At 47.7% G+C, this 19,719-nt stretch overlaps 1 protein-coding gene across 3 annotated transcripts in view; it reads left to right on the top strand.

Annotated features, from left to right (window-relative positions):
- The first annotated feature begins 336 nt into the window (after positions 1 to 336).
- Positions 337 to 19,719, top strand: part of ccdc61 (coiled-coil domain containing 61) — a 107,208-nt gene continuing 87,825 nt past the window's right edge. The window contains exons 1-4 of one of the 3 annotated variants that reach the window (XM_063064842.1): positions 337 to 400; positions 3,784 to 3,988; positions 11,052 to 11,134; positions 17,819 to 17,979. In XM_063064842.1, the coding sequence (XP_062920912.1) occupies positions 3,832 to 3,988; positions 11,052 to 11,134; positions 17,819 to 17,979 (401 nt within the window). In that variant the 5' untranslated portion in view covers positions 337 to 400; positions 3,784 to 3,831. The other 2 variants (XM_063064843.1, XM_063064844.1) reach the window with 2 other exon arrangements.

Below are 19,719 nucleotides of genomic sequence, written 5' to 3'. Positions count from 1 at the left end.
GCAATATTTTACATTAATTATTTTAGAATAGCAATAGTCGAGAACACTTAATTAAATTAATAAGCGGTTAAAATTAATCTATCGACCACTCTTTGTAATCATTTATTTTACTTGAAAGATAATAGTTGAATTATAGTTCCTTATATTATTTTCCGATCCCTCTATTTATCTTCGGGGTGGAAGGTTCCGTTGCCGTCCTCGCGTCAACCAAACGTGATTCTTGATTGGCAGGGCGACTTAGCCGGTAGAATCAAGACCTTGTGGGATTCTGGCGAATAGAGAAAGGAGAGGGGCGGGGCGTGCGTTGCTATGTTTGGTTGAGCGGGAGGAGGACGCTCGGAGCGGGGACGCGGGCCGGGAGGCGGCGGCGGCGGCAGCAGCGGCGACTGAGAGGAGCGAGGTGAGTGGCTGCGGGCCGGCGGAAAGGGAAGCTGTCCGACTGTACGAGGCTTGACCGTGGTCTGGGTACGGCCAGGCCTGAGCTGGAGGGTTGCCCAGCTAGCGCCCAGGATGATCCAGCGAAGTGCCTCATAGATCCACAGACCCCCGGCTCTGCCCTTGTGTGCGGTTTGGTGGTGTACCTGGCAGCTGTAAACTACCCTTGGTTTCGTGTGGTCGGAGGGAGCGAGGAGTAGAGCAATAAATGGACTAGTAGTGGCACCGACTGAATGGGCCGAATGGCATCCAGCATTGGTAATTAGTTTGTTATTGTCACGGGTGCTAAGATGCAGTGTAAAGCTTTGTTTGTGTGGTAGATCACTCAAGGATCAACTTTATTCGCTATATAAAGTATATGTTGCGAATTTGTTGTGTGCCTATTTATTCATTCATTCGCAAAGGTGAAACAGGCTCTTACGGACCTTAAAACCACATGGTCCAGCACCCCCTACCCGATTTAATCCTAGCCTAATCGCGGGACAATTTACAATGACCAGTTAGTTTACCAGTTGCTACGTCTTTGGACTGTGGGAGGAAACTCGAGCATCTGGAGGAAACCCACAATGTCACAGGAAGAACATACAAACTCCTTACAGCCAGCGGCAGGAATTAGAAAAAACATGGAAAACCAGCAGCACAATATAGGCCCTTCGGCCCACAATGCTGTACTGAACATGTATGTACTTTAGAAATTACCTCAGGTTACCCATGGCCCTCTATTTTTCTAAGCTCCATGTACCTACCCAAGGAGTCTCTTAAAAGACCCTATCGTATGCACCTCCACCACTATTGCCAGCAGCTCATTCTGCGTTTAAAAAAAGCACTCTGTGTTTTTAAAAAAAAAAAACTTGCTCCTGACATCTCCTCTGTACCTACTTCCAAGCACCTTAAAACTGTGCCCTCTCATGATAGCCATTTCAGCCCTGGGAAAAAGCCTCTGACTATCCACACGATCAATGCCTCTCATCATCTTATACACCTCTATCAGGTCACCTCTCACCCTCTGTCGTTCCAAGGAGATAAAGGCCAAGTTCACTCAACCTATTCTCATAAGGCATGCTCCCCAATCCAGGCAACATCCTTGTAAATCTCCTCTGCACCCTTTCTACAGTTTCCACATCCTTCCTGCAGTGAGGTGGACCAAAACTGAGCACAGTACTCCAAGTGGGGTCTGATTAGGGTCCTATATAGTTGTAACGTTACCTCTCGTCTTTTAAACTCAATCCCACGGTTGATGAAGGTGAATGCACCGTATGCCTTCTTAACCACAGAGTCAACTTGCGTAGCAACTTTGAGTGTCCTATGGACTCGGACTCCAAGATCCCTCTGATCCTCCACACTGCCAAGAGTCTTACCATTAATACTATAATACTATTACTACAGGTCACTTATAAAAATCATGAAGAGAAGGGGGTCCCAGAACAGATCCCTGAGGCACACCACAGGTCACCAACCTCCATGCAGAATATGACCCATCTACAACCACTCTTTGTCTTCTGTGGGCAAGCCAATTCTGGATCCACAAAGCAATGTGCCCTTGGATCCCATGCCTCCTTACTTTCTCAATAAGCCTTGCATGGGGTACCTTGTCAAATGCCTTGCTGAAATCCATATACACTACATCTACTGTGCTACCTTCATCAATGTGTTTAGTCACATCCTCAAAAAATTCAATCAGGCTCGTAAGGCACAATCCACCCTTGACAAAGCCATGCTGACTGCTCCTAATCATATTATACCTCTCCAAATGTTCATAAATCCTGCCTCTCAGGATCTTGTCCATCAACTTACCAACCACTGAAGTAAGACTCACAACTGAAGCAGGGTACTGTAAAGCATTGCGTTGTGCTGCCCAGTTTGGGGTGATATGTAAAGCATGGAAAAACATGTCGCTCTGGTGGTTGATGACTGGATTAATCTTCCAGCATTTTGTGTGTGTGTCTTGGATTCCCAGCATCTGCAGATTTTCTCTTGTTTGTAAAATGTTTACAGTGCAGTGAATGAGGTAATAGATAGAGGGGGTAGGGAGAATGGTTGATCAGATTAACAGCCCGAGGGAAGAAACTTTTATGAATGTGTGAAGTTTTTGTTTTAACAACCCTAAGGTGCTTCCAAATGGGAGTTTTTGGAAAAGGTGGGTTGTGTCCGTACATAAGGAATGATCTGAACACTAAGACAGAACAAGCATGAAAAAACAATGCAAAATAAAGTTCAAAGTAAATCATATTATCAAAGTACTATATGTCACCATATACAACCCTGAGATTCATTTTCTTGTGGGCATACTCAATAAAATCTATAGAATAATAACCATAACAGAATCAATGAAAAACCACCCAACTAGAGTTTTCAGCCAAAGTGCAGGTACAAAAAGAGGAAACAATAAAAATAAATAAATAAATAATATCATTAATGTTAGATAAAGAGTCCTCGAGTCCATAGGTTGTGGGAATATTTCAGTGATGGGGCTGGTGAAGTTTTTCCCTTTGGTTCAAGAGCCCGATGGTTGAGAGGTAATAACTGTTTACAGTTACAGTGAGAGTGCAAAGCACATTGACAAATAAAGTACAAAAGTCATGAGGTAGGTAGCAAGATCAATAGTTTTTATTGTATAAGAGGTCTGTTCAAGAGTTTTATATTAATGGGATTAGAGCTGTCCTTGAGACTGGGTGGTATGTCTCAGTTTTTGTAAGAAAATTATGAGATAGTTCACAGCTCTGGTTGTGGTGACCCCAGTTATATCTGTTTCTAACCATTACATCCCCAAGCATAATCTCTACACAAGTCTCAGAATTGGAGGAGTTTACTGAGACAAGATTTGAGAGTTTAAAGTTAAGATATTGCTTAAATTGGAACATCTTGAGTCAATGCAAAGGGAATGGATGATAGGGCCACAAATTGGGGTGCAGAGAGATGTTAGACGATTTATAAAAGCAGGGGTCACAATATTTAAGATCTGAAATTAGTAAACTCAGAATTGTTGGTCTTCATCCCGAAGGGCAGTGGTCAGGACTAGTTTACTCCCCTGCCAACCAGGACAGAGTAGTGGCACAGCGGGTAGTGTTGGTGCCTCATAGTTTCAAGGGCCTGGTCCCATCTTGATCTCGGAAGGAGTTGGTGTGGATTGTAAATCACCCAGAGATTGTCTGTTGATTTGAAAGTTCCTGTAAAGAAAGCGTTTCGTCCTAAAATCAATATCAGCTTGAGGTACAGTGTGGAAGAGCAGGGTTTCTATAAATAAAGGTGTTTAATTATAAATTATTTCCAGAATATTTGAATATTCACAATGTTTAACATAATTTTAATGCTGTTTCTATGCATTTTTATTGTCTTTCTTTTTCTTAGAATTGTTATCGAGGACTCACTCAATTTTGTCAACTAGTCCTACCAATAATGTCCTGCACGATGGAAGGGGGTCCTGTACAAGCAAATTATGTCTTCCGAGGGATTGAGTATATAATCACCATGATGGTGACTGGGGATGTGTTGGAGGTGCAAGTTGAGGACAGGTTGACATCTGAGCAGTGGAGAGGAGAATTCGAGGCTGTTTGTAAGTACAAGGCTGCCCTTTCTCAAATAATAGTATAATCTATCTGTCCTGTTGCTTTTTCTAACCATGTTTCGACCAGAACTGCATACAATATCCAGATTATCCTTGACACACTCCTCAATATTTATCCTTCAGACAGCTAACAACAAATTTTGCAACATATGCCAGTGATATTAAACCTGATTTGGATTCTGATTCTTTGGCCATCGACTTGCATAAAAGGGTGGGACGGTAGCTCAGTGATTAGCACAGCACTTCACAGTGAAGGCATCGCGGGTTTAATTCCCACCACTGTCTGTCTCCCCATGACCATGTGCGTTCCCTCCAGGTGATCTGGTTTCCTCCCATAGTCCAAAGGTTAGTAGGCTAATTGTTCATTGTAAATTGTCCCATGATTAGGCTAGGATTAAATCGGGATTACTGGGCACTGTGGTTCAAAGAGTCGGAAGGGCCTATACCTGCACTGTATCTCAATTTATAAATACTAATCATTAGTTTTATTTATACATTTCTAATACTGGCATTATAAATTTGTAAAGGTCAAAAACTATTTTTCTAAGCTCTCCTGATATTTCAGTGGGAAGTACTCGTTTATTGTACTGAGATCTTTGTAGAGGTAATCTCAGTCAAGATGGTCAATAGGGGACTGGTGTGTGCTTTCAGTTCCTGGTCTATCAGGAAAGTTTTTATTCACCTGCCATATTGGACTCCTTTCCCGCCCCCAAACTTCTTAATCTGGCTTCTTCCCCATTTCTTTTCAGGGTCTTGGCACGAAACATTAACCCTTTATTCCCGTCCACAGATGCTGCCTGACCTGCTGAGTTCCCCCAACATTTTGTGTGTGTTGCTCAAGATTTCTGGAAGCTCTTACATAGAAAACCTACAGCACAATACAGGCCCTTTGGCCCACAATGCTGTGCTAAACATGTACTTACTTTAGAAATTACCTAGGGTTACCTATAGCCCTCTATTTTTCTAAGCTCTATGTACCTATCCAGGAGTCTCTTAAAAGACTGTATTGTATCCGTCTCCACTTCCGTTGCCGGCAGCCCACTCCACACACTTACCACCCTCTGCGTAAAAAAAAAACTTACCCCTGACATCTCCTCTGTACCTACTTCCAAGCACCTTAAAGTTGTGCCCTCTCCTGTGTTTAAGTTTTTAGTCTTGTTGGCATTCTTCAGCTTGAGTGAATCTCCAGAAGAGTGATCACGCAACCCATCTCTGCTGGTCAAACAGGCTGCCGATGCTCACACCCTTGCATCTAAAGGACTGTTTGAACATACTGTACAAAATAAAAAGTGTAGGCCATTTAGTCTTTCAGGTCTGTTCCACCATTGAATATGATAATGACTGATTGGCCACTTTGTACCCTGTTCTTGGCTTCTCCCCATATCACTCGAAAGCTTTGGTGTTTTTAAAAATATATCTGCTTCCATCCTGGAAGTGAGGGTTGGGCTAATTCCCTGGCTCTTCCACAGTGTTCACTCCTCTCTGCGGCGCTGAGGCTGTGAGACTGCTTTGGCTGCTCTGCGCTTTGTATCTACAAGTTTTGAGGTGATTTACCCCATTATGTGATGAACTGAGACTGAGACTGTGTATTTTGAATCCTTTGAATATATTTCATAACACGGCCTCTACTTCATGCCGTTCTGGGGAATCTCACTGTTTATCATCCTCTGGTAAAGAACTTCATAAAATTTTGAACTTTGAGGATGAACTGGGGGAATCCATGAAAGTCTGGTTTATCAAATGTCAGCTGAAATACCTGACACAGTCATCAAGATTAAAGATTAGCTCACATAGATGTCAACCATACAGTGAAATACGTCGTTTTCAGTCAAAGACCAACACGGTCCGAGGATGTGCTGGGGGCAACCTGCAAGTGTCATTGTTCTTTCAGCATCAGCATAGCACAACCACAGCTTACTGACCACAGTGCGACCACAGCTTACTGACCGCAGTGCGACCAGCGCGGCCACAGCGCGACCAGCACGGCCACAGCTTACTGACCACAGTGCGACCACAGCTTACTGACCGCAGTGCGACCAGCACGACCACAGCACGACCAGCACGGCCACAGCTTACTGACCACAGCTTACTGACCGCAGTGCGACCAGCACGACCACAGCGCGACCAGCACGGCCACAGCTTACTGACCACAGCTTACTGACCGCAGTGCGACCAGCACGGCCACAGCTTACTGACCACAGCTTACTGACCGCAGTGCGACCAGCACGACCACAGCGCGACCAGCACGGCCACAGCTTACTGACCACAGCTTACTGACCGCAGTGCGACCAGCACGGCCACAGCGCACTGACCACAGCACGGCCACAGCTTACTGACCGCAGTGCGACCAGCACGACCAGCACGGCCACAGTGCGACCAGCACAACCACAGTGCGACCAGCACGACCACAGCTCACTGACCACAGTGCGACCAGCAGGGCCACAGCTTACTGACCACAGCTCACTGACCACAGCGCGACCAGCACAACCACAGCTCACTGACCGCAGTGCGACCAGCACAACCACAGCTCACTGACCACAGCTCACTGACCACAGTGCGACCACAGCTCACTGACCACAGTGCGACCACAGCTCACTGACCACAGCTCACTGACCGCAGCGCGACCAGCACAACCACAGCTCACTGACCACAGTGCGACCACAGCTCACTGACCACAGTGCGACCAGCGTGGCCACAGCTCACTGACCACAGTGCGACCAGCGTGGCCACAGCTCACTGACCACAGTGCGACCAGCGTGGCCACAGCTCACTGACCACAGTGCGACCAGCGTGGCCACAGCTCACTGACCACAGTGCGACCAGCGTGGCCACAGCTCACTGACCACAGCTCACTGACCGCAGTGCGACCAGCACGGCCACAGCTCACTGACCACAGCTCACTGACCACAGTGTGACCAGCGTGGCCACAGCTCACTGACCACAGTGCGACCAGCGTGGCCACAGCTCACTGACCACAGTGCGACCAGCGTGGCCACAGCTCACTGACCACAGCTCACTGACCGCAGCGCGACCAGCACGGCCACAGCTCACTGACCACAGCTCACTGACCGCAGTGCGACCAGCACAACCACAGCTCACTGACCGCAGTGCGACCACAGCTCACTGACCACAGCTCACTGACCGCAGTGCGACCAGCACAACCACAGCTCACTGACCACAGTGCGACCAGCACGACCACAGCTCACTGACCGCAGCGCGACCAGCACGACCACAGCTCACTGACCGCAGCGCGACCAGCACGGCCACAGCTCACTGACCGCAGCGCGACCAGCACGGCCACAGTTCACTGACCGCAGCGCGACCAGCGCGACCACAGTTCACTGACCGCAGCGCGACCAGCGCGACCACAGTTCACTGACCGCAGCGCGACCACAGCTCACTGACCGCAGCGCGACCAGCGCGGCCACAGTTCACTGACCGCAGCGCGACCAGCGCGACCACAGCTCACTGACCACAGCGCGACCAGCGCGGCCACAGCTTACTGACCACAGCGCGACCAGCACGACCACAGCGCGACCACAGCTCACTGACCGCAGCGCGACCACAGCTCACTGACCGCAGCGCGACCAGCGCGGCCACAGTTCACTGACCGCAGCGCGACCAGCGCGACCACAGCTCACTGACCACAGCGCGACCAGCGCGGCCACAGCTTACTGACCACAGCGCGACCAGCACGACCACAGCGCGACCAGCACGACCACAGCTCACTGACCACAGCGCGACCAGCGCGGCCACAGCTTACTGACCACAGCGCGACCAGCACGACCACAGCTCACTGACCACAATGCGACCAGCGTGGCCACAGCTCACTGACCACGGCTTACTGACCACAGCTCACTGACCGCAGCGCGACCAGCACGACCACAGCTCACTGACCGCAGCGCGGCCACAGCTCACTGACCGCAGCATGACCACAGCTCACTGACCACAGTGCGACCAGCGCGGCCACAGCTCACTGACCACAGTGCGACCAGCGCGGCCACAGCTCACTGACCACAGCGCGACCAGCGCGGCCACAGCTCACTGACCGCAGCGCGACCAGCACGACCACAGCTCACTGACCGCAGCGCGGCCACAGCTCACTGACCGCAGCGCGGCCACAGCTCACTGACCGCAGCACGACCACAGCTCACTGACCGCAGCACGACCACAGCTCACTGACCACAGTGCGACCAGCGCGGCCACAGCTCACTGACCACAGCGCGACCAGCGCGGCCACAGCTCACTGACCGCAGCGCGACCAGCACGACCACAGCTCACTGACCGCAGCGTGACCACAGCTCACTGACCGCAGCGCGGCCACAGCTCACTGACCGCAGCGCGACCAGCACGACCACAGCTCACTGACCGCAGCGCGGCCACAGCTCACTGACCGCAGCGTGGCCACAGCTCACTGACCGCAGCGCGGCCACAGCTCACTGACCGCAGCGCGGCCACAGCTCACTGACCGCAGCACGGCCACAGCTCACTGACCGCAGCGCGACCAGCACGGCCACAGCTCACTGACCGCAGCGCGACCAGCGCGACCAGCACGGCCACAGCTCACCGACCGCAGCGCGACCACAGCTTACTGACCGCAGCCTGACCACAGCTCACCGACCGCAGCACGACCAGCACGGCCACAGCTCACCGACCGCAGCGAGACCACAGCTTACTGACCGCAGCCTGACCACAGCTCACCGACCGCAGCACGACCAGCACGGCCACAGCTCACTGACCGCAGCGCGACCAGCACGACCACAGCTCACTGACCGCAGCGTGACCACAGCTCACTGACCGCAGCGCGGCCACAGCTCACTGACCGCAGCGCGACCAGCACGACCACAGCTCACTGACCGCAGCGCGGCCACAGCTCACTGACCGCAGCGCGACCAGCGCGGCCACAGCTCACTGACCGCAGCACGGCCACAGCTCACTGACCGCAGCGCGACCAGCACGGCCACAGCTCACTGACCGCAGCGCGACCAGCGCGACCAGCACGGCCACAGCTCACCGACCGCAGCGCGACCACAGCTTACTGACCGCAGCCTGACCACAGCTCACCGACCGCAGCACGACCAGCACGGCCACAGCTCACCGACCGCAGCGAGACCACAGCTTACTGACCGCAGCCTGACCACAGCTCACCGACCGCAGCACGACCAGCACGGCCACAGCTCACCGACCGCAGCACGACCAGCACGGCCACAGCTCACCGACCGCAGCGCGACCACAGCTCACTGACCGCAGCGCGGCCACAGCTCACTGACCCGAACCCGTCTGTCTTTGAAATGTGGGAGGGAACTGGAGCACCCGGAGGAAACCCGCACAGTCATGGGGAGAATGTTAAAAACTCCTTACAGACAGCGGCAGGAATGGAATCTTAATTCCTCGTGTTGTAAAGTATTTAGCTAACTGCTACGTCACTGTGCTGCCCATATAAAACTGTATCAATGATTCAGTGGTTCTATTTAATATTGGAGAATGTATACAATCCGAAATCCTTGCTCTTCACAAACATCCACAAAACAAAGAGAGGAAAAAAAAACAAAGTATGAGAAACAGAAAAAAATTAGAACCCAAAGTCCCTCCCCTCCCACGCACAAACAGCAGCAAAGCATCTACTCTACCCCCCTCTTGCTCCAGTAAAAGCATCAAGCCCCCCCACCACCCACCACGCAAGCAATAGCAAAGCCCCAGAGACCATGATATAGAGTCCATCAAAAACTACTGTCCATCCCAACACTTCGGCATCTCGTACAGGCCCCCGTCACTAGTGAGGGAGAAAGAGATACCTCTCCTGCCACAGTGGGCGGAGGCCAACATCTTGTTATTTCGATGTTGCAATCTGCTGCTTCACTTGTTTGATCCCCAGACCTCGATGACCAACAGACTCATGAGAGAGAGAGATAGATCGCTCCATGGCTGCAGTGCGGGGCCTTCTTTCAACAGCACCACACATCACCTGCTATCTCAATGCGTCAATCTCCCGTGACGCTTCAGTCAGCGACACCAGCGAGGAATCAGCTTGTTAATGGGGCTGCCCCCCAAAGACGCACATCTTCCCGAAACGCCAGGCCGCTTGGCGAGTCCCGAGAGTGAAAACCCACGGCCTGTGAAGAGCATAGTTTGAATGCACCTGTATTTCATGGGCTCCAACAGGACCCCAGCCACATTGAAAATGAAAAGAAAAAGATATGAGATTTAAACTGTTTCGTGCATGAACTGGAAGATGTTGCCCAGGTCCACAAAAGCCTCTGGTGCCATCTTTACATCCTCCAACTCCACTTACCACAGAATGTGGCCTCTTGACTCATTAGATCAATGCCAGCTGTTTTGACAAACAATCCAGTTTATCCAACTCAGCTGCTGACTTCCTCCTCCCCTGCAGTAGCTTCTCTGAACAGAACAGATGCCTGATGTATCTATCCTGTGGTACTTCAGCCCAAGTCCATCCTAGACCTGTACACTTCTAAATCTGAGGATGCTGTCCGTGTCACACCTGTACTTCTATTTCCTGTTCCTCTCAAATCATTGCTCTAGAGAACAGGGTAACTATTATTGGGAAAGGCTGGTGGGATGGAGATACATCTCTACCAAAAAAGGTGTAAGGCTCTCCTTCCCTATGCTGACCTTCAGGTCACCCTTGGGCAAGGTGTAATACCTGCTTAGTGCCCCCTCCCCCCCCCGATCAGGGTCACGTGAAGCCATGGGAGCAGGTGGTAGATGGTCGTATGAGCAGCTGGTGCATCTCACAAGTCCTGGTTTAGCGCCCAGTGACACCAGGCAGACAATCTCTGAAGAGTATTGATAATGGCTGGGGTTGCCTGTCTTGTAGAGATACTGTCCAGAAGAAGGCAATGGCAAACAACTTGTGTAAAAAAATTTATCAAGACCAATCATGGTCATGGAAAGACTGTGATTGACAATGTCACACGACACAGCACATAACGAACAAACCATTATTGGGAAAAGGGGGAGGAGGCTGAACCTTTTGTGGGAAAAATTTACTACTATCTAACTGAAGGTCTGTCTTATTGCTCTGTCGCAGATATTGAGGATGTCACACACAAAACCGGGAATTTCAAACAGTTCTCCATTTTCTGCAACATGTTGGAGTCAGCCATCACAAAGGTAGATAAAACATCCATTGCTTCTCTGTCTTAAACTGGTTCCTGTTTCTAGAATTTTCTGTTTTTATTTCACTTTTTTACCAGTGTTTTTGCTTTCAAATCACACAAAGATGCAATGAGCAAACCTGTACACATGAGGAAATCTGCAGATGCTAGAAATTCAAGCAACACACATTAAAGTTACTGGTGAACGCAGCAGACCAGGCAGCATCTATAGGAAGAGATACAGTCGACGTTTCGGGCCAAGCCCCTTTGTCAGGACCTCCTCCTAGAGATGCTGCCTGGCCTGCTGCGTTCTCCAGCAACTTTGATGAGCAAATCTGTACTGTTAACCTTTTTAAGGGAAAGAAATCAATAAGACATAGGAGCAGAATGAACCCATTTGGCCATTGGGTCTGCTCCACCATTCTGACGTGGCTGATTTATTATCCCTCTCATCCCCATTCTCCTGCCGTCTCCCCAAAACCTTTGATGTCCTGACTAATCAAGAACCTATCAATCTCCACTTTATAAGTATACCTAATGACTTGGACTCCACAGCCATCTGTGGTGATGAATTCCACAGATTTACCACTTCTGGCTAAAGAAATTCCTCCTCATCTCTCTTCTAAAGGGATGTCCTTCTATTCTGAGGCTGTGCCCTCTGGTCCTAGACTCTCCCCCTATAGGAAACATACTCTCCACATCCACTAGGTCTTTCAGTGTTCAGTAGGCTTTAATGAGATCTCCTCCCCCTTATTTTTCTGAATTTCAGTGAGTACAGACCCAGAGTCATTAAATGCTCTTCATATATTAACCCCTTCATTCCCATTATCATTCTGATAAACTTCCTCTCGGCCCTCTCCAATGTTAGCATATCCTTTCTTAGACATGGGGCCCAAAACTGCACCTTTCCATTCACTTTATCTTAGCCCTCCAAGATACAATACATGTTAATTAAATCTCATATCAGCTTCTTCTGCTCGAAATAGAACAACCCCACCTGGCCGGTGTTTCCACAAAACAAAATATTTTAGTCCTGCCAACATCCTTACTTATTACACAGAAAGTGATTTGAGCCACTTCGTTTATATTGGCTCCTTACAGAGCAATTTCACTAGTCCCATTCTTGCTCTGCTTTTCCTGGGCTCTACTGAGAAAGAGCCCAAAATTCCTCACAGAAGTACAGTCAACTAAAATGCACTTAAAGTCAAAGAAAGAGTGATAGAACTTCATCCAATATTTTCATTCAGCTCTGTTTCTGAAACTCTTGACAGCACGGTGTAGTGGTTAGCACAAACATAACGGGACTGATGACCAGGTTCAGTTCCTGTTGCTGCCTGTAAGGAGTTGCTACATTCTCCCTGTGATCCCGTGGGTTTCCTCCAGGTGCTCCTGTTTCCTCCCACTGTCCAAAGACGGACCGGTTTATGGGTTAATTGGGTATTGTAAATTGTCCTGCGATTAGGCTAGGATTCAAAATTGGGGGATGTGGCTTCAAAGGCCGGAAGGGCCTATTCCGCTTTGTATCTCAATAAATAACTTGTGCCCATCAACTCCCATTTGATTCCTTTTTTTGCTACTTCACTGATCACCCAAAGAATAACATGCAGGCCGGTTAACCTACCAGCAAAGCTGTGGGACATGGGAGGAAACCAGGGCAGCTGGAGGAGACTTACTCAGTCACAAGGATAATATCCACACATGTTGTTTTTGAGGCCTTAATTAAACCCATGAAGAGCAGCTCTAATAGAGACATAGAAAACCTACAGCACAATACAGGCCCTTTGGCCCACAATGCTGTGCCGAACATGTACTTAGTTTAGAAATTACCTAGGGTTACCCAAGGCCCTCTATTTTTCTAAACTCCATGTACCCATCCAGGAGCCTCTTAAAAGACCCTGTCATATCCGCCTCCACCACAGTCGCCAGCAGCCCATTCCACAGACTCACCACTCTCTACATAAAAAAAACTTACCCTTGACATCTCCTCTGTACCTACTTCCAAGCACCTTAAATCTGTGCCCTCTCGTGCTAGCCATTTCAGCCCTGGGAAAAAGCCTCTGACTATCCACACGATCAATGCCTCTCACCATCTTATACAGCTCTATCAGGTCACCTCTCATCCTCCATCACTCCAAGGAGAAAAGGCCAAGATCACTCAACCTAAGGCATGCTGCCTAATCCAGGCAACATTCTTGTAAATCTTCTCTGCACTCTTTCTATAGTTTCCACATCCCTCCTGTAGATAGGTGACCAGAACTGAGCACAGTACTCCAAGTGGGGTCTGATCAGGGTGCTATACAGCTGTAGCATTACCTCTCTGCTCTTGATCTCAGCCCCTTGGTTGATGAAAGCCAATGCACCGTACGTCTTCTTAACCACAGAGTCAACCTGCACAGCAGCTTTGAGTGTCCTATGGACTCAGATCCCAAGATCCCTCTGATCCCACTGCCAAGAGTCTTACCATTAGTACTATATTCTGCCATCATATTTGACCTACCAAAATGAACCATCTCACACTTATCTGGGATGAACTGCATCTGCCACTTCTCAGCACAGTTTTGCATCCTATCAATGTCCCGCTGTAACCTCTGCCAGCCCTCCACACTGTCCACAACACCCCCAACCTCTGTGTCATCAGCAAATTTACTAACCCATCCCTCCACTTCCTTATCCAGGTCATTTATAAAAATCACGAAGAGAAGAGGTCTCAGAACAGATCCCTGAGGCACACCACTGGTCACCAACCTTCATGCAGAATATGACCCGTCTACAACCACTCTTTGCCTTCTGTTGGCAAGCCAATTCTGGATCGATAAAGCAAGGTCCCTTTCGATCCCATGCCTCCTTACTTTCTCAATAAGCCTTGCATGGGGTACCTTGTCAAGTGCCTTGCTGAAAATCCAGATACATTACATCTACTGCTCTGCCTTCATCAATGTGTTTAGTCACGCCCTCAAAAAATTCAATCAGTCTAGTAAGGCACTACCTGCCTTTGACAAAGCCATGGAGCCTCGGGATTCGCACCACCAGGTTCAGGAACAGTGACTACCCCTCAACCATCAGGCTCTTGAATAGAAGGGATAACTGCATTTGCCCTATCGTTGAAATGTTCCCACAGCTAATTATCTCACTTTCATGTTTTTGTTATTTATTTATATCTGCATAGTTTGTGATCTTCTGCACTCTGGTTGATCTTTCATTGATCCTGTTATAGTTACTATTCTAAAGATTTGCTGAGTATGCCTGCAGGAAAATGAATCTGTGGGTTGTATATGGTGATATATATTACTTTGATAATAAAATTGACTTTGAACTCTGAACTTTATGTATGGGGAAAACCTATGACCTCGGTTTCATTTGCATTTCCTGTGCCTCTAGTTCTAGACTCCCATGTCACTGGAAAAAATTCAAAAGAATAGTTTATTCTGTAGTTTCTTCCCAAATGAATTTCACATTCTATTTCCCCTTTCCATTTGCTAACTTTTTACCCACTCATCTAACTTACCAATACAGTCTATGAACTGTATCCTTCTCACAACTTCCCATTTATTTTTGTGGTATTTGCAAACTTGGTTTCTGTACATAACCTGCTGAAACAGTTTTGGTTTTATAAGTGATTCTGTGGGCTACCCCTTGTGTGGCAACCTCGTCACAGGTTGCCAAGCTGAAAAGGGCCCCTTATCGCTGCTCACTACTCCCCACTGATAGTCAGAATGTTTTCACCAACAATTTGAGCTATTATTTCATGACTTTTTGCAGGACACTTACTGAATGCTTCCTGGAAGTTCAAATGCAATACATTTGCTGGTTTTCTTCTCTATTTTGGTCAAAACTTCTGAAAGAAAAAACTTAAAAATAAATTTGTTAGACACAAACACAAGAATGCTGATGCTGAAAATCCAAAGTGACATACACAAAATTCTGTCTGGCCTGCTGAGTTCCTCCAGCATTTATTGTGTGTTGTAGACACAATTTCCTCTTAATGAAGCTGACTGCTTTCCATTTATTTATTTGTTGAGATAGTGCAGAGTAGGCCTTTCTGGGCCACACCACCCAGCAACCCCCAATTTAACTCTAACCTAATCACGGGACAATTTACTTTGACCAATTAACCTACCAACTGGTATGTCTTTGGATTGTGGGAAGAAACCAGAGCACCCAGAGCAAACCCACTTGGTTACAGGGAGAACGTACAATCTCCTTACAGGCAGTGGCAGGAATTGAACCGGGGTCGCTGGCACTTTAAAGCGCTATGCTGCTGTGCCACGATTAATTTTTGAACAAAAGTGTTCCTGTAGTTGGGTTTCCTCAGCTCTCCACGCTCGATCCTGATACAGGGTTTCAAACCAAAACATCAACAGTTCCTTCCCCCATCCTGCACAGACGCTGCTCAACCTGCCGTGTTCTTCCAGCAGGTTGTTTGTAGCTGCTATTACTTCCTTAACAATTGGTTCCAATATTCCTCATGGCACGATAGCGAGGTGGCTAGCATAATTGCTTTACTCTGCAAGGATTTGTGCGTGCTCCCTGTGGCAGCAGGGTTTTCCCCCAGTAGCTCCGGTTTCTTCCCACAGTCCAAAGACATACAATTAAGAGTCGCAGAAAGCATGTTGGCACCGGAAGCGTGCCGACACTTGTGGGCCTGCCCCCAGCACAACCCTCAGACTGTATCAGTCGTTGACACAAAACAAGGCATTTCACTGTATGATTTGATGTACATGTGACAAATAAAGCTCATCTTTAATCGTAAGACATAGGAGCAGAATTAGGTCATTCAGCCTATCGAGTCTTTTTCACCATTTCATCATGGCTAATCCGTTTCCGCTCAACCCCATTCTTCTGCCTTCTCCCTATATCCTTTTGTGCCCTGACTAATCAAGGACCTATCAACCTCTGCCTGAAATCCACCCAAATTAACCTTTAGGGAATCCAAGACCCTTTGCACCTCTGATTTTTGAATTTTCTCCATCTGCATACTATCTGCCTTCTCTTTCCCCATTATCCTAATCTGTCTAAGTCCTTCTGTAGTCTCTCTGCTTCCTCAACACTACCTGGTCCTCCACCTATTTTTGCGTTGTTTTCAAACTTGGCCACAAAGCCAACAATTGTGTTATCTAAATCATCGACAAATAACGTAAAAAGAAGTCCCAACACAGACCCCTGTGGAACACCACTGGTCACCGGCAGTCAACCAGAAAAAGTTCCCTTTATTCCCACACTTTGCCTCCTGCCAATCAGCCAATGCCCTATCCATGTTAGAATCTTTCCTATAATACTATGGGCTGTTATCTTGTTTGTCAACCTCGTGTGTGGCACCTTGTCAAAGGCTTTCTGAAAATCCAAGTAAACAACATCCATTGACTTTTTGTCTATTCTGCTTGTTATTTCTTCAAAGAATTGCAACATTTTGTCAGGCAATTATTTCCCTTATGGAAACCATGCTGACTACAGCCTATTTTGTGATGTACTGCTGAGTTCCTTGTTATGTTTGTTCTTAATAAAGACAAACAGTGTGGTTAAAAATGCTAGCACATTTATTAGAAGTCATGGCTTTGAACATCTTTGAGCTTGGAGATTTCCCTTAAGGAAACCGTGTTATGTTTGTTCTTGATAAAAGACAAACTTAGCTTGGGTAAAGACTAACACATCTTTATTTGGGACTGTCCAGCAATGACTTCAGCTCGACCTGAGGGTGTGCAACCATTGAATTGCTGTTTGAAGCATTTCCAGTTACAGTATCAGTTAGGTTGCTGGTAAGCTGCATAGGTGCGGGAGGACTTAACTTATCCATGACCAAATTTTTCTGACTCTCAGCTGAATCTCTCTTGGTGGATTCAGTGAACAACGGCAGCTTCAGGACACAATGTGCTCTCAGGCCAGCAGCTTCTCTCCACTGGAACCTACTCTCTCTTTCTTTATTGCTCGTGGTGCATTTACTCTCTGTGTTTAGCCCTCACACTGACTTCGGATGCTTGCTTGGTGTACACAAAATTCATATATATAAGGTAGTAGCTCCTGTTGTCCATGCATACAGGAAATTGCTGTTTGGAACCTCATCCTTAATAATTGACTCTGACATCTTGGCAACTACTGAGGTCAGACTAACTGGTGGCCTATACTTTCCTTTCTTCTTTACTGAATTTAATCTTTATTTCTCCACCAATAAATGTTAGTCTAATTATCCCTTTTTGTTTGTTTCCATCCCTTTTTAAAATGGGAAACAGCACTTGTAAAAATACTGCACAGAGACCGGCCCTTTACCAACCAATGACACAGATCCTACATTAGTGCCATTCTCCTGATGTTCTGTCAGCTCCCATCGCAATCTACCACATACCCATACACTAGGAGTATGGCTGTGTGTGCTTCCTCCCACTGCCCAAAGACATGCGGGTCGATGGGTTAACGGCCTGGGGAAGTTTAAATTGGGCAGTTAACCCATCGACCCACATGTCTTTAGCTGCCCGGGGAAGTTTGAATTAGGCCGTTAACCCATCGACCCATATGTCTTTGGGCAGTGGGAGGGAACACACACAACCATATGGAGAACGTGCAAACTCCACGGAGAAAGCAGCAGAGGTCAGGATCAAACCCAGGTCTCTGGTGTTGCATCAGTGTGTAATTTGTGAAATCTGAACTCAGGTGCCTGCTGCAGGTTGGGATGGTATTCGCACTGATTTTGGGCTTTATCTTCCTTCAGAGCAGTGAATCGGTGACCCTTGATCTGCTGACTTACTCTGACCTAGAGCTGCTAAGAAACCGCAAAACAGGAGTTGGAATGAGGCAAGTGCCACCACCCAAATCGGGGACGCTCAACAGTAAACGCTACCTTATCCTCATCTACTCCGTAGAGTTTGACAGGTAGGTTGGAAGAACCTCAGCAGAATTTTTCATTCAAGTTGCATGCCGCCTTCAGCTGACTGAAACCAACTGATTAAAATGTGTTCACAGGCGATCGTTATGGGGAGACCAGTGAAAATCTCCAAAATCACGCCAGACCAACCTTCCCCCTCACCTGATCTCATGTATCACCTTCCAGCTATCCTCCTTCCCCTCCCTCACCATCTTATTCTGCTTCTTCTCCCTTTCTTTCCAGCCCTGCTAAAGGGCCTTGGCTGAAATGTTGACTGTTTATTCTCTTCTACAGATGCTGCCTGACTTGAGTTCCTGCAGCAGTTTGTGTGTTGCAGGCATATTATGTGCCTTCCTCATCACCTTTGGCCCTTGGCATTCAGTGGAGCGTAGGCCATCGATGACCTCTCGTCTCCATTGTCTTCTGAACTCGATGGTATAGTTGGAGTTGATCAATGTTTCTTTAATCCATTGTATCCACTGTACAGGGGATTGGCCTATACAGCTTCACCAGAGCCTCATGGCTGGTCTTGCCTGTTTCCACCTCTCACAATGGGGATGTAGGGTTGAACTTGAAGGCAATTATATGTGTGTACAAATTAACAGACTTGAAAAATGCAACGTGACCTAGATTTTGTATGCGTTGCGTAAGGAATAAAGATTAGCTTTATTAGTCACGTACACATCGAAACATACAGTAAAATGTGTCGTTTTGCATCAAAGGCCAGCACAGTCCGAGGACGTGCTGGGGGCAGTCTGCAGGTGTCACCGTGCTTCTGGCACCAACGTAGCATGCCCACAACTCACGATCCCTAATCCTAACAGTACAGTTTTAGAATGTGGGAGGAAACCGGAGCACCCAGAGGAAACCCATGTGGTCATGGGGAGAAAGTAGAAACTCCTTGTAGACAATGGCAACTATCGAACCCTCATCAGTAATTGCTGGCGCTAACCACTATACTGCCGTACCAATATATCCTTAATTATGTCATGCAGTTAAATTTTTTGTCAGAAGCAGTTGTAAAAGTATCTGATCCTTTATAACAGGGGTTCCCAACCATACCATTAAGCGTTGAACTGTTATTCTGCCTAGTCCCATTGACCCAGCATCCGGATCATCGCCCTCCACTCCCCTCCCATCCATATACTTATACAAACTTGTCTTGAATGTTGCAGTTGAACCCACATCCACCTCTTCTGCTGGCAGCTCGTTCCACACTCTCACCACCCTCTGTGAGTGAACATGTTCCACCCTAGATTCTCTTTAAATATTTTACCTTTCACCTTTAACTTATTCAAAGTTCAAAGTACATTCATTATCAAAGTATGTATACCATGAGATTCTTCTTCTGACCTCTAGTTCAGCAGCAGCTCTGAACTAACTTGATTAGATCCAGCACTATATTGGGAATTAGTTATCAGGATGCCAGAAAAATCTGGTAGAGCAGCCTTAGTGTCCTACAGGTCTTCTTCAAAGACTTTTTAATGTGCAGCAATCGGTTAGTAACTTATCACTGATTCAAGCCTATCTAAAGTCCCTCATTAAAGGCTTTCCCAGAAGTGTTCTCAATATTAAGAATCTTAAACTGTACAAATACAAGATTCTGCAGATGCTGGAAATCCAAAGCAACTCGCACAAAATGCTGGAGGAGCTCAGCTGGTCAGGCAACATCTACGGAAAAGAGTTAACAGTGGATGTTTCTGGCCGAGACCCTTCTTCAGGACTGGAAAGGCAGTGGGGAGTAGTCA

This window comes from Mobula hypostoma, chromosome 12, assembly GCF_963921235.1.
Source record: "Mobula hypostoma chromosome 12, sMobHyp1.1, whole genome shotgun sequence".
NCBI lineage: Eukaryota > Metazoa > Chordata > Chondrichthyes > Myliobatiformes > Myliobatidae > Mobula > Mobula hypostoma.
Note: the sequence above shows the minus strand (reverse complement) of the source record. Positions and strands in the feature narration are given on the sequence as shown.